Source organism: Antechinus flavipes, chromosome 2 (assembly GCF_016432865.1).
Source record: "Antechinus flavipes isolate AdamAnt ecotype Samford, QLD, Australia chromosome 2, AdamAnt_v2, whole genome shotgun sequence".
NCBI lineage: Eukaryota > Metazoa > Chordata > Mammalia > Dasyuromorphia > Dasyuridae > Antechinus > Antechinus flavipes.
Window position 1 is genome coordinate 110,001,656 of NC_067399.1, and position 13,215 is coordinate 110,014,870.

The 13,215-nt window shown below is 44.1% G+C and overlaps 1 protein-coding gene and 1 long non-coding RNA gene across 10 annotated transcripts in view; one reads left to right on the plus strand and one right to left on the minus strand.

The window, feature by feature from the left end:
• The window catches only part of BCL11A (BCL11 transcription factor A), a 120,017-nt gene extending 114,172 nt beyond the window's left edge, over positions 1–5,845 (minus strand). For 7 of the 8 annotated variants that reach the window (XM_051975330.1, XM_051975328.1, XM_051975327.1 and 4 more), the window contains exon 1: positions 5,657–5,845. In XM_051975330.1, the coding sequence (XP_051831290.1) occupies positions 5,657–5,711 (55 nt within the window). In that variant the 5' untranslated portion in view covers positions 5,712–5,845. The remainder of the gene's footprint in view (positions 1–5,656) is intronic. The other variant, XM_051975324.1, reaches the window with a different exon arrangement.
• The window catches only part of LOC127548108 (uncharacterized), a 65,675-nt gene continuing 58,301 nt past the window's right edge, over positions 5,842–13,215 (plus strand). For both annotated transcript variants that reach the window (XR_007950320.1, XR_007950321.1), the window contains exon 1: positions 5,842–7,441. This is a non-coding gene — a long non-coding RNA (uncharacterized LOC127548108). The remainder of the gene's footprint in view (positions 7,442–13,215) is intronic.

Consider the following 13,215-nt stretch of genomic DNA (forward strand, 5'->3'; position numbering starts at 1 on the left):
TTTTTATTAAATATTAATTACAAGTTATAAACTCTAAAAGCAGAAGAAAAAATGCTGTAAAATATTTACATATTAAAATCAACAGTACCTGGAATCTTGGCCAAAAATATTCCATTCAATTTTTTTTTTTTAATTCCCAGGCCCTGATTGACTTCTGGAATTGGAGATTCTATTTGGCAGTAAAATAAAATATTCTTCTAGATTTCAAATAATTATAAGTAATACTACACAAAAACAGACTTGGTTAAAGTCTTCTAAATGTAGTGACTGAGCTGATTTACAATCAAAACCAGGAAATGAAGTGGTAATTCAGAGGTTGCTGATTACACCTCCACATTTCACCTAATTAATTTTATAGGAGGCAAAGTTCTTGAAAATAACAAGATGATCAAATGTACAGATATAAAACCTGTAACCTCAACATTTTCTATGCTCTTAACGTAAATTATTGCTAATTAACAAGAATTATATCCTAATGTATGAAATACGTTTAACACCGTGTTCCTTGCAAAACATTTGACTATAGATATACAGAGAAATAGCAAAACGTTTTTTTTATTATTGCTGTTATTATTAAAAAATCAGACAGAGTGTTGCACAAAGGAAATAGGAAAATACGATTCTCTTGGTTTAGCCACTGATTTGCATTGACATCTTTTCTCAGTGGCAATCAACATTTCCTTTCTGGGCATCAGATAATTTCTCTGTATTTTAATGCAAATTTCTCTTCCCCTAAAAACATTCCTAATCTCAGCCATTTTATACCCTCCCCCCCCACTCTATTTTCCTACCCTCCTTCACCCTACCCCACCCCCATAAACTTGGATCTGAGGAGGGGGAGGGAGTTCTGGATGAGCTCTGAAGAGATAGCAAGAAATAAAATTAACAACCAATTCTCCCTTCACGTGAAATGAGAAGTGGAAAATAAAATGTTTCAATATTCACATAGCAAGACAGACAAGAGATATCTAAATGCTCTTACAACTGATTCAGCCGGTATCTCCCTTCTCTTTCCTTTGAGAAGAGTAAAAAGAGAAGAAAAGAAAAATAGGGAAATGAGGAGGGAAGCGGGGGGGGGGGGGGCATGAGAGAGGCGGAAGAGTGGGGGAGGGGAAAAGCCGAGGACTGGTGGTTGGAAAGAGATGGGGGGGGGGGGGAACATGCCTTCTTCAAGTTTGCTTTCCAAGTGCATCTCTGATTGTCAGGGTAAGTGGGAAAAAAACGGAGGCTGAAAATATTGGCTTTTTAAAGAAAGGTAAAGTCCAAGAAAGAAAGGCAAAAGAAAAGGAAGCAGACTGAGGTAGGGGACAGAAGGGGCTAAAAGTGGGCAAAATGGAAGAGGGGACAGCTGGAGAGGCACTCTACGTTAAGTGAAGTTGGAAGGGTAACTGACTGTCTGCTAGGCACAATGCGAGCAGCGTGCAAAGCGGCAGGCTCCCGAGCAGCGCTAGCTGCGAACACGTGCAAATGCTTCTCCGTCTCTTTTCCGTTCGGTTGAAAGGGGGAAGAGGGGAGGAGCGCACGAAGAATGAGTGTATTGGGGGCTGCTACTGCCTCAACACCCCGTTTCCAACCCAGCACCATTCAGCTAGAAAACGCAAGGGGCTAGAGCTATATACATCTTGGCTGTTAGTCTGTGAAAAAAGGACGGAGGTTAGGAAGAAAAGAAAGTCATTAAAATATGTGTATAAATATATATTATATATATACATATACATATACTCTAACTTCCTCCCCTTGCCTCAAGTCACGAAAAAATTATATTTACAACATACACGCTCACTCACACTTCTTTTACTGATCCGCTTTGGGGAAGCTTTGCAATGAATTTCCTTCTGCAATTTGGTGCGTGTGCGCGCGCGTTGGTAGTCTGGTTATTCATTATTAATCACGCTGGTGGCATTACTGTTGTGATGATGATGACTATTACTATTGTTGTTATGATCCCCAGGCTGGGAGGTAGGAACTCGGGGGAGGAGGGTATGCATTCGAAGAGGGGAGCGTATGCATCTCTTATAACAGCAGCAGCAGGGCCAGGCAAGGCGAGCTCCCGGGCCGGGAGAGTGAATGCTCTCAGCCAAGGGACTGGGAGAAGGAGATGGAGAAATCTAGCTAGACACCAAGTTCAAACTTGCCAAACCCGGGTACTCCTTCGGAAGAAATCGTTCCGTTGCTTTCAGCCTTAGGGAAGAAAGCAGAGGAAAAGCGCGCTTTCTAAAGCTAGGTTTTTCCCTTTCCTCTCTCCTATCATCTCCACTTCCAAAAAAAAAAAAAATTTCTACTCCTCACTGTGCAATGCTTATATTTTTTATTTATATCTCTCTCTGTGCGTAATTTGCAAAGGTTTTAGTAAAAATCGTCTTATTTTTGAAAGCCAAAATTAAGAACAAAGAAATAAGAGGAAAAAGGGAGAGGGGAATTTTCCGGTTCGCAGCCGCACGCTCTCCCCCTCCCTCCCCCCAACATATACATCCATCCCTCCCCCGCCAAGGAAAACGTTGAGAATTCAAGGGAGGGGTGGGGGGGAAGGGGTGGGGGAAGGCGGGTTGGTAGTGGTCAGGTTCAAGTTCGCTGAGCTTTCTTGATCTTGCTCTGCCTCCTAGCGACCGAATAGAACATTCAGGTTTAGTTGGGGGGGGATACAGCTGGGGGTCGGAATAGTCGCTAGCTCCCCACATCTATCCCCCTTTATTGACCCCATATATTTAGAAAAAAGTTAACATAAGAGAATCCCCTGTACCCTCATAACTGATTGATCAACCCCTGTAACATGCACGGGGATGGGGAGGGGTGGGGGTGAAAGATTGATGAGGAAAGGGGTGATGCTGTTTGAAAACTCAGCTGGGAGGTTAGTCTGGGAAACAAGAGGCTACCCTCCGATAAAAACCTCACCTTCATTTTCATCCCAACCTCATGATTTAAATATATATACATATATGTTTGCGTGTATTTTTATACACACATATATGTATATATATATTTTTTGCTCTTTAAAAAAAAAAAAAGAAAAAAAAATCTACCCTCCCGCCTTGGGTACCTGAAAGTACAGTAACTTCAAATCGCTGCGCACCCGGTCTGTTCGGTATCCGGCGTGGCTAGGGGATAGTGGGGGATGGGAATGGGGGAACGAAGGAGGGAGGGATACAAGGGGGTGGGGAAAGGGAGGGATCCTGCAACATGTTTGGGGTGGGGGTGGGTAGAGAGAAGGCAAAGGATCTTCAAAAGTGTGACAAGTTACTGAGCCAACCTCCCTTTTTAAAAAGACATCTAGAATGGGTAGTCATTAACATTAATAAACAATTTTTAAATGATGGGGGGGCATTGACTGGCTTTTCTACCCCTTATACTTTTTCTCTAGCAGTCAAACTTAGCCCCAGGCCAAGACAAGCGCCTGGGCTGTAGTTACAGCCAAATATAGCTATTCTGACCACTACACACACACACACACACACACACACACACACACACACACACACAAAACCTACATCCCGTCATATTCCCTAACCCAAGACTATTCAGGCTAGAGAGAGAAAGTAGACAACCGGAATATATGGGAGAATTATCCCGGAGTCCTGTAGATCTAAAGCACTGCACAAACCTCAGCGCAAACTTGTTCTTAAGAATCAAACGTATCCCCCTTCTTCCCCGCCCCCACTTTGTCTTTGAGATACCGGGAGTTTTATAGTTACAAAGCAAAGTAGAAGGAAAGCTCATTTTGAAACCTCCCCCTATCTATTCCAACAGAGGAAAGGGGGGAACCAAAAGGGATACAGGGAGGGGGAAGGAAGTGGAAGTGTGCATTGTTCCTCCTTGTTTTGCAAAATAATTTAAAAATCTACCTTTTCCAAACGCTAATGATGGATGCTGTAAATTCCAATCATTTATATGTGTTGGGGGGAGGGCAGCTAGAGAAGGTAAGAGACTAAGTTGTTGCTTTTTCCTACTCTGATTCCAGGGCATCTGATTTTATGTTACTTTTCATACTGTTATTGTTTGAGCTGGGGTTGGGAGAAAGAAAGAAACTGGACCTGCTGCTGCTTTTTCTCCTTTTCGGTCTGGTTTGGTTAGCTTGGGTCCTGTATCTGTTTGTTGGCAGGAGGCTCCCGCACACGCGGTGCTTGTAAACATTCAGACACGAGATTTTTCCCAATCAAAATCCACTTCCACTTTTTTTGAAAATCTTCCAAAAAATAGTAAGAGGAGGGAATTCCTCGCTCCCTCTCTGTGCAGCCTGCAGACTAAGTTTGCAAGAGAAGGGGTTTGTGGGTTTGTGGTTGGTTTGTTGCTTGGTTTGATTTTTTTTTGCCCCTTGTACTCGGTGCGTGCGTATTTTTTCTCTCTTTTTTTGGAGGGGGGGGAGAAGAGGGAGAGCGGACTGTACGTTGGAAAATCTCGGTTCAGACTAGAGCTACAGAGGTTTTTAGCTTCTCTGTTTTTGGTAAGAAAAATAAAAATCATCTTGCAATTTGCCAAGCGCGTTTTCTATCTTTTGCGGGATGAGGAACGGAGGGGGCGGGGAAGGGGAAGGGGCACGTTACTTGATCCTAGAGAAAGAAAAGCACCAAAGAACTAAGCAAGCACAAGCTGCGGCTGCATAGGCAGCGGCGGCGGCGGCGGTGGCCGCGGCGACTGTAGCGGCAGCGGCGGCGGCGGCAGCGGCAGCAGCAGCAACCCAAGCCAACCAGTTCAGGCAGCAGAGCCACATCTCCCCCACCCTCCCTTCCCCCAGCCCTCCCCCTCCCCCTTGCCCCTGCTGCCCTTTAGCGGCAGCAGCGGCGGCGGCGGCTGAGGAGGAGGAGGACGAGGAGGAGGACGAGGAGGAGGAGGAGGAGGGAGGGATAGAAGGAGGGAGGGAGCGAGGCACAAAAGACAGCGGGACAGACACCCACCTCGGAGCGGAAACAAAAGGAGGCAAGGACCGGCCACTTTTACCCGCACGTTGCAAACGCAAACCCTTCGTCTCCCTCTCACCGCCCCTCTCCTCCACCTCTTTCTTTTTCTCTACAAGGCTTACGGGGAGGAGGGAAGGGGGGACTTCCCCCCTCCCTAAAAGTCCCACTTTTCCATTCATTAGCATTATTGTTATTACTTTCTCTCTGGTCCACACTTGACCATGGGAGCCGGCGTCCGATGTCCACTCTCACCTCTTTCTTCCCAGGATTTTTTTTTAAAAAGCCTTTGACTTTTTTTTCCTTTCCGGCGGTTGGAGAAAGAAATCCCTCGCCCCTTCTCCTGTTCCCCCGGGTTGTCTGGGAGTTACTCTCATTATTATCATTAATTATTTTGCAAATAAGGGGGGAAGAATCATAGCGTTTCTTTTTCGCAAAGAGAAATAAAGGAAAAGAAGGAGAAAAGAGAGCAGGGGGAAGGAAAATAACGAAAAAAAAGCTGCACGCTTCTCCAAAAGTGCATATACGGTTGCGGTTTGAGGTGCTGTGGGTTTCCCCCTTTTAATTTCTTTACCCCTCACTTAAATGTTTTCTTTTTCTCTTTCTCAAAAATAAAATGAAACGCATGCACACGCACCCTTCCTTTCCCATCTTCTCTTTCGCACTCCATCACTATCATCATCATCATCATCATCATCATCATCATCATCATCATCATTATTATTATTATTATTTATTATTATTATTATTATTATTGGGTTACTTACGCGAGAATTCCCGTTTGCTTAAGTGCTGGGGCTTGCCTTGCTTGCGGCGAGACATGGTGGGTTGTGGAGTAGGAGGCGGCGGCGGCGGCGGCTGGTGAACTACAGATCGGTTCACATCGGGAGAGCCGGGTTAGAAAGAAGGAGACTCCAGAGAAAATATCTTCATCAGTGCCTTTTGACATCCAAAATAAATTAGAAATAATACAAAGATGGCGCAGGGAAGATGAATTGTGGGAGAGCCGTCATGGCTTTTTTTTTGGGCAAAAAAAAAAAAAAGAGAGAGAGAGAGAGGAGAGATAGAGGGAGAGAGAGAGGGAGAGAGAGGGAGAGAGAGAGAGATGAAAAAAATGGCAAAAGCCCCCCTGAGCTGCAAGTTCAAGTGCGGACGTGACGTCCCTGCGAACTTGAACGTCAGGAGCCTGGATGGACAGAGACATACAAAACATGGGCAGGGCGAGCAGGAGAGAAGGGGAGGAGGGAAGGGTAGGCTAACACCAATGGACACACATCAGGGGCTGGACATGAAAAAGAGACCAGGACAAGCCAATGGACAGTGCTGGGAGGGGGAGGTGGGGGGGGGGCTCTCCAGACGCCAGACACAAGCTGCCTAATGGGGGGGTGGGAAGGGAGGAGGTAGTGCTGAGAGGGGGGCAGGGGAGGCGCGGGGGCATTGAGCTCACAAGTGGCCGCAGCCGAGTACAGGAGGAGACGGCATGGCCAGGAGGAAAGAAAAGAAAAGGGGAGGGGGAAGGGAGAGGTGTGTGTTTGGGGGGAGGGGAACGTCCTCCCCGTGTCTCAGCCACCCTCTAAAATGAAAGGTTAAAACAAGAGATAGAAGTGCTTAAATAATAAGCTAAAGATGTACGTAGAAAGGGACGAAGGGAACTCACAGAGGAGCAAAAAAAAAAAAAAAAAAAAAGGCGGGAGGGGGGAACCAGGTAGACACCCCCCTCCTTACACACACCCACTTCCCCCCTCCCCAGCTAGCCTCACACACAGCCCGGCGTGCATGCATCCTGGAGCAGAAGTGAAAGCCGACATCAATCTGCACTTTTGAAACTTTTCTCTCCCCCCCCCCCCCAAATACAACATGAAAAGAAAAACCAGAAGTTTATAACTAAACTCTAAAGTTACAACTCAAGGACAGAAGTACCAAGGCTGGGGAGGGGGTGTTACGGAGAGTGGTAAAGAATTAATTGTAAAAGAAGTTTGTGTACCGTAGCAGCTAGAAAGGCAGAGGCTTTCAGGAGCCTCCGGCTCCCAGGTTGGGGAGAGAGGAAAGGAGAAATTCTGTGTGTACAGGAGAGAAGCAAGACTGGGAAATACTAGAAGGAGTTTCGGGGAGCAGCCAGAGAGTGAGGTAAGGGGAAAGGGGAAGCCCAAGCTCCAACTCAGCATCTCCCTACTTACCCCCATCCCCCACTACACCCCAAAGGCAGGCAGAATAGGTAGCTAAGGAAGTCTGAGTGCGAGAAGGGACAATGTCTTAATGAAACTGCAAAGCACGAATCTGAGCAAAGCGAGGTGCCGCGGCCCGAGAAGGAAGAAGGAGACAAGGGTAAATAAATAAATAAAGACAGAAACACAACTCTTGAGACTCAGCGCCGTTACTGACAAGAGTGGGGAAGAGTCCAGGAGAGCAAAATCGTTCAGGAAGGAGAGATAAGCAGCTTGGAGGCGGGAGATGCAGCGGTAACGGCAATAGCTTCGGCCGCGCCGAAACTTACCCTTTAATATTGAGCACCCATGCCCAGGAGAGCAGCCAGCGAGTTGCAAGGTTGTAAGGTACCAGCTGGGGGTGGGGAGGGGGGGGAAGGGAGGAGGAAAGAAGCGAGGGAGGAGGGGGGCTTTGTATGTGTGTTCCTGTGAGTGCCAGCTACTCCCCCAAAACGGTTGCCTTCATTTTTTTTTTAATGAAGGATGACCCATCTAGAGCAACGGAAAGGAGTGGGGGGGAATGGGTCTGTTGTGGGGATGAATCGGGAGAGAAGGAAAGGAAGTCTTCCTCACTTAAAAACTGAGAGTGGGGAAGAGGAAGAAGGGCGAAAGTCAGAGAATGAATGAATGAACGAATGAATGAATGTTGCACGAGAAAAGAGAAGCTAAGCCGTGACTCTAAGGAATATTTTAACACGCAAAGCTATATTAATGACGTTACCCAGGGAGAGAAAAGAGAAAGGGACAGAAAATGGATAATAGGAATCTCACAGTTTGCTCACAAAAGCAGCAGGGAAGAAAAGAAAAGTGGTTGCCAACCTTGTAGGAACTCAGCCCCCTTCCCATAAGCTTGCATTCCTCCCCCGCCCCCACCGCATCCCCCAAGCCTACAGCTCAAATATCTTCCCTTTCTCCGTTTTTACATTTTTCCCCCTCTTGCTGAAACTTAGAAATTAGGAGATACTTGTTGGAAATGAGCCCCTGTCTCTTTAATGCGCGTGAGCTTGCGTGAGCGCGCGGACACACACACACACACACACACACACTCACTCACACACACTCACACACACTCATAGACTGCTGCTGGCGGCGGCTGCTGCTGCCGCCACCGCTGTCAAAAAGCGTGCTTCTCTCTGGCGTGGGATACTTTCAGTTTTACGTAAAATGTACAGCAACAGCACCCCCTACGATTGGAAAGTTTATTCTGAAACGTGTCTGCAAAGTCGTCTCACCTCTCCTCTCCCTTGCAATGGCACCCAGCAGCCAGACGTTCCTCTGCCTCCCCCCACCGCACCCCCCCCCCCAAAAAAAGGAAGTGGGAGGGGGGAAGAAGAGGGAGTAATGGAGTGAAGCAACAACAGGCCAAGGACCTGTATTGGGTGAGGAGTTAGGGGAAGGTGGGAGCCAACTGAAGGGAAAGCTGCAGGGGAAGGGAGGTGTGTACCCTGAATGAATGAGGAGCTTTTCCTCCCCTTCCCTCAAGGCTCACAGCAAGGCCCCTATTTTCTTCTAACCATTACATTCCTAAATCCTAAGGGGGATGGGCCATGTAAAGTGAAATGCTTTGTGGACTTTTTTTTTTTAATCTTTCCTAAATCTGGTGCTTCTCCAGCTTCTACCACCCCCTGGCTGAGCTGCGCGCCCGCGCGCAAGGACGCACACACACACACACACACACACACACACACACACACATGCGCGCGCGCACACACACACACACACACACACATACACACAATATGCACGCACGCGCGCGCATCTGTACCTTTCAGTCTCGTCTGCTTGCATGTTGCTGTTTATGCGGGTGTCATCTTCCTAAAGTTTTAAACCTATTCAAAATGATTGACTTCCTATTCCGAGGTGGCTTCGTGAAGCCTCGGAGCGAAGAAAAGGTTTTTGATGTTCAGTAATAGGAGAGTTGTGGAATGGGAGGAGTGGGGATTGTCTGTGTGCGGTTTGTTGTGCGTGCATGTGTGTGTGTGTGTGTGTGTGTGTGTGTGTGTGTGTGTGTGTGTGTGTTTTCCTCTACTCTGAGAGGGGGGAATATTCCTCAAATCCTGTTAAGAAGCAGGAAGAAATCATTTGCAGTAAAGCTCTGTAGCATGTACCTGATATGATTTTCCTCTTTTTCATGGGCTCTTCAGAGCAGGTCAGCATCTATCTTACACTACTATCTATTTTTGTCTTGTTCTTTATAAAACAGCCTTTGAGCTAGCAAATGAATGTCATTGCTTGAGTGAGGGGTGGCGGAAGAAGGGGAATGCGTTGAAGGGGAAAGAAAGGGGGGGGGTGAAATGCAACTGAGTGTTCCTTTTAAATAAATGCAATAAATACAATAAAAACCATTTTAGGTAACAAAAGCAAACTGTCTTTTTTTTAGAACCCAGGATTTTCATATTTGAATATTGTACCATCTGTCCATAAAAGTCCATATATACAGAAGGTATATAAGTAGGTATCTGTGTATCGTGGAAATATATATGATTTATCTATAATGGCGTATATAAAGCTTTTCAGGGCTGGATGTAGTGTAAAAAGTAATGACTTTATTACCTCTGAAAGGTTCTGTGGTTCACATTTAACAGTCTTCTGAATTACAATTCATTACACAATTGTACGCTCTCTAAAGCCAGCACATATCAGGGCATCTATCTGTGGTTATTTCCAATAAATAACTGGCAACATTTTATTGATTTTCTTAAAAAAAATCATAGGAAATTAAGCACTTAGTTACAAGTAGGTCTGCTTTATTACTGCACTTGTTTGAGATTCCAGGAGGTTACTTCCTAAACCACATCTTAAAACATACATTAAAAAGCCAGTTTTTTGCAGCTGCTTTTCGTGTGTGTCAGTGGAGAGGCAACCAGTAACGTTTCCACCATTAACATATATTTAATTTCACCATCATAAAATGCCCGGAATTAAATGGAAACTCTCCCCTCCCTCCCCTTAAAGCCATATTTCATGCCGTCTGGATTATTATCATGACTGTATTGGCATCTGATCCATGCCCCACGAGTGCTGCATTCCCCTTCTTTACCATCCCCGCTGCCTCCTCCCCCACTTCACGGGAAGTTCATTTAACCTTTCAAGGGTGGGGGGTAAGGGGACATTTTGTGGGGGGTGGTTTTTTTTTAAAGGTCTTGTAAGAGATTTTTTTTTTAATGTAAGCATAGATGAATGATGCAGGTGTTTTGTAAAAGGGGGATTGAAAAAGCAGTTTAAAAAGCACACTTGGATACACAATAAGTATATTTACCCTTCTTAAAGTGGCTTTTGGAGAGTAATAAATTATGACAATATTAAAATTATTTTCTGGCAGCCCAGTTAACTGCATTTAGGGTTGTAAAGCCTTTGCTGATTCCATTTATGTTGTAATTATGGTCCGTGGGCTCTTTCTAAACCTTCGGTATATACTGTGTATAAACTCTTTGCTAATAGCCCTTTCTCCCCCCCACCCCCTCCAATGGGGGAGACTTTTCCCAGGACTTCCTGCAGTATATATTCTGCCTCTGATCTCCGTATTTAATAGCCAAGTTCTGGTTTATGCTTTATAATGTGTTGACAAGTTTTCTAACAGACTTTCTGAAATAATGCACATATATTCACGTCGGTTAGAAACTCCATCGTATTTTTAGAGCTGAGTAGATCTATACCCTAATGCAGTGAGAGAGCGTAAATCATAGAGGATTTCATAGTCCTTTCAGTAGTTTTCTGTATGAAGTATGAGCATCGTGGCCTCCAGACGTAACCTTTTAGAAAAAAAGACAGTGCTTTTATTTTATGGTGTAAAGTGCTTTTAGCTTCAGGGCTCAGAACGTGAATGTGGTCAACAAACAGCTCCTGAAAGTGAGCTTAATACAGTTCCCTGGTCCTAGTGGGAAGGACTGCCTGGCGCTGGGGACTGGAGCTCAGCTGGAGGCGAAAGGGTTAAAAGGTCTGTCTCGATGGAAATTATAAGACTAAAATAAAATATTCATTGTCTGACTGGGGGGGGATCTTTATTGACTAAAAAATAAATACATACATTGAAACAATCAGTCCCTGCCTCTTTCCCTTCCCCCTCCTTCACCTCCCATATCTAGGAGATAACAAAACTTGAAATCATCTTCTTTATAAAGATGCTTTACCTTTATCTTTATTCTACCTTGGGAACACTTTTTGAGGTTCCTGGAAGAGTTTATGTACAGGATTTGGGGGGTAGGAAAGGAGAGTTATTAATGTAAATGCAAATGAAATTTAAGACAGAAGTGGAGGGGGGAGGAAGATAGATAGGGCTGGGACAGGGTGAGGAGAACACCCTCATGTTGAAAGGAACTGAAACATGACAAAGGAAAACGAATGGCTGCAGCCCTCCCATGCTGCTCTTCTGAAATCTACCTTCCTTCAACTCTGGGCTATGTTGTCTTCTCCCTCACATTGTGCCTAGGAGTTTGCAATTCTGATTGTCATTATTTAGGTCCCTGATACTGAGCAAACCAGACCCGGGTGAGGACTTCCTTGTAACAACTTAACATAGCTTTTCCTATGTCTTTAAAGGACTGTCCAGATCACAAAAATGAATGGAGATGTTAAACAAACAGCAAAGGGAAAAGCTGAAGGAGATTGAATCATAGCTTCAAACTGTCCCCTAAGTCGTGCTGGGGTGGGAGAAGGATGTATGAAATATATGAAAAAGCATGATCTAGTCCATTTCACCTCAGTACCCCGCTGAGGACTAAAAACATAATCTGCTTGGGATACTTTTTGGGTTTTTTTTTTTTTTTGGTTGTTTGTTTTTGCATTGTGTTTCTAATTTTCTTGTAAGGACTCTCAAAGAAGCATGATTTAAAAAATATATATATACACTTGCTATTTCTGTGTGACTGTGGCCAAGTCATTTACTTTCTCAGTAAAATGATATGATAATGAAAACAACTGGCTTGTTTTTCTCATAGGATTGATATAAGGATCAAAGTCCTTTGAAAACAGTAAAATGTTATACAAATAGAAAGGGTTTGTATTATTTAGAGATTAACGCTTGTTCCTAGCACCTGAACCTAGCTACCCTAATTTTATATTGGATTGCTGTGTCAGTAGAGAAATGTCAGTCCATCTGCTTGCTCAATCCATTAGATAAATTGGACACACACTATTATAACTTTTGTAGAATGCACCATGACATCAATAGCATCCTAACTAACCTGTACACTAAGCTGCATCATTTTCTCCAGAAATCATCAGTACTTTGCTCAGGCAGTCTACAAATATGAATGGATGTACTTTTAAATATAAAATCTAAGAGTAATGAGCTTGGATACACCTGTCCACCCATCTATGGCTAAAGCTAAACAATTACAATATCACAAAAGGTATTTCTATCAACTTCCAGAATGCCACATGATACAGTATTATCCCAATAAGCTAGCGTCAAGAGGGTGGATTCATTTTTTAAAACAGCTTTGCTTCTCTGTGAAAATCTGCTCTTCTGAATAACTTTGAATGGGGAAAAAACACCATCATAACTAACAGGAAAAGATATTAACATCAAAGCCTGAATAATTTTCAGATCTAATCCCTCCCCCCATTCTCACCCCATTCCTCCCCCAAATAAATCACTTATTTTCAGCTAGGGAATTATTTTTAAAGCTATGTTTTTATTAGTCCAGCATTTAAAAAACCAAGCTTCACCTATTTGTCATTTTGGGTAAATAAAGCAAAAAGTAACACACACACATCTGGTCTGACATTTTGTATAGCAAGTTTCAGCTCAATGTGATTTAAAACAATGTGAGTTAAAAAGCTCTTAAAATTTGGGTTTATAATGGAAACGCTGACAGACTCTTAATTATAGCGGCACTGCCAGACACTGCTATAATGAAATAGTTGTGCTTTCATTACTATGGAGGCACTATAGTTAAGGGTCTGTCAGTGTTTCTATTATAAAACCCCAAGTTTAAAAGGTTTATAGCTTGGGCTGTTTAAATGGCATTGGGCTGAAACTTGGAATACAAGTTATCAGTCCAGATGTGAAGTTGCTTTACAAAAAGCAAACTAACTCAGCTGAGGAAGCTTCAGCTTTTTTTTTTTTTTTTTTTTTTTTTTTTACTCTTTCTTTTTTTGGCCATAGAGAACATCACAGA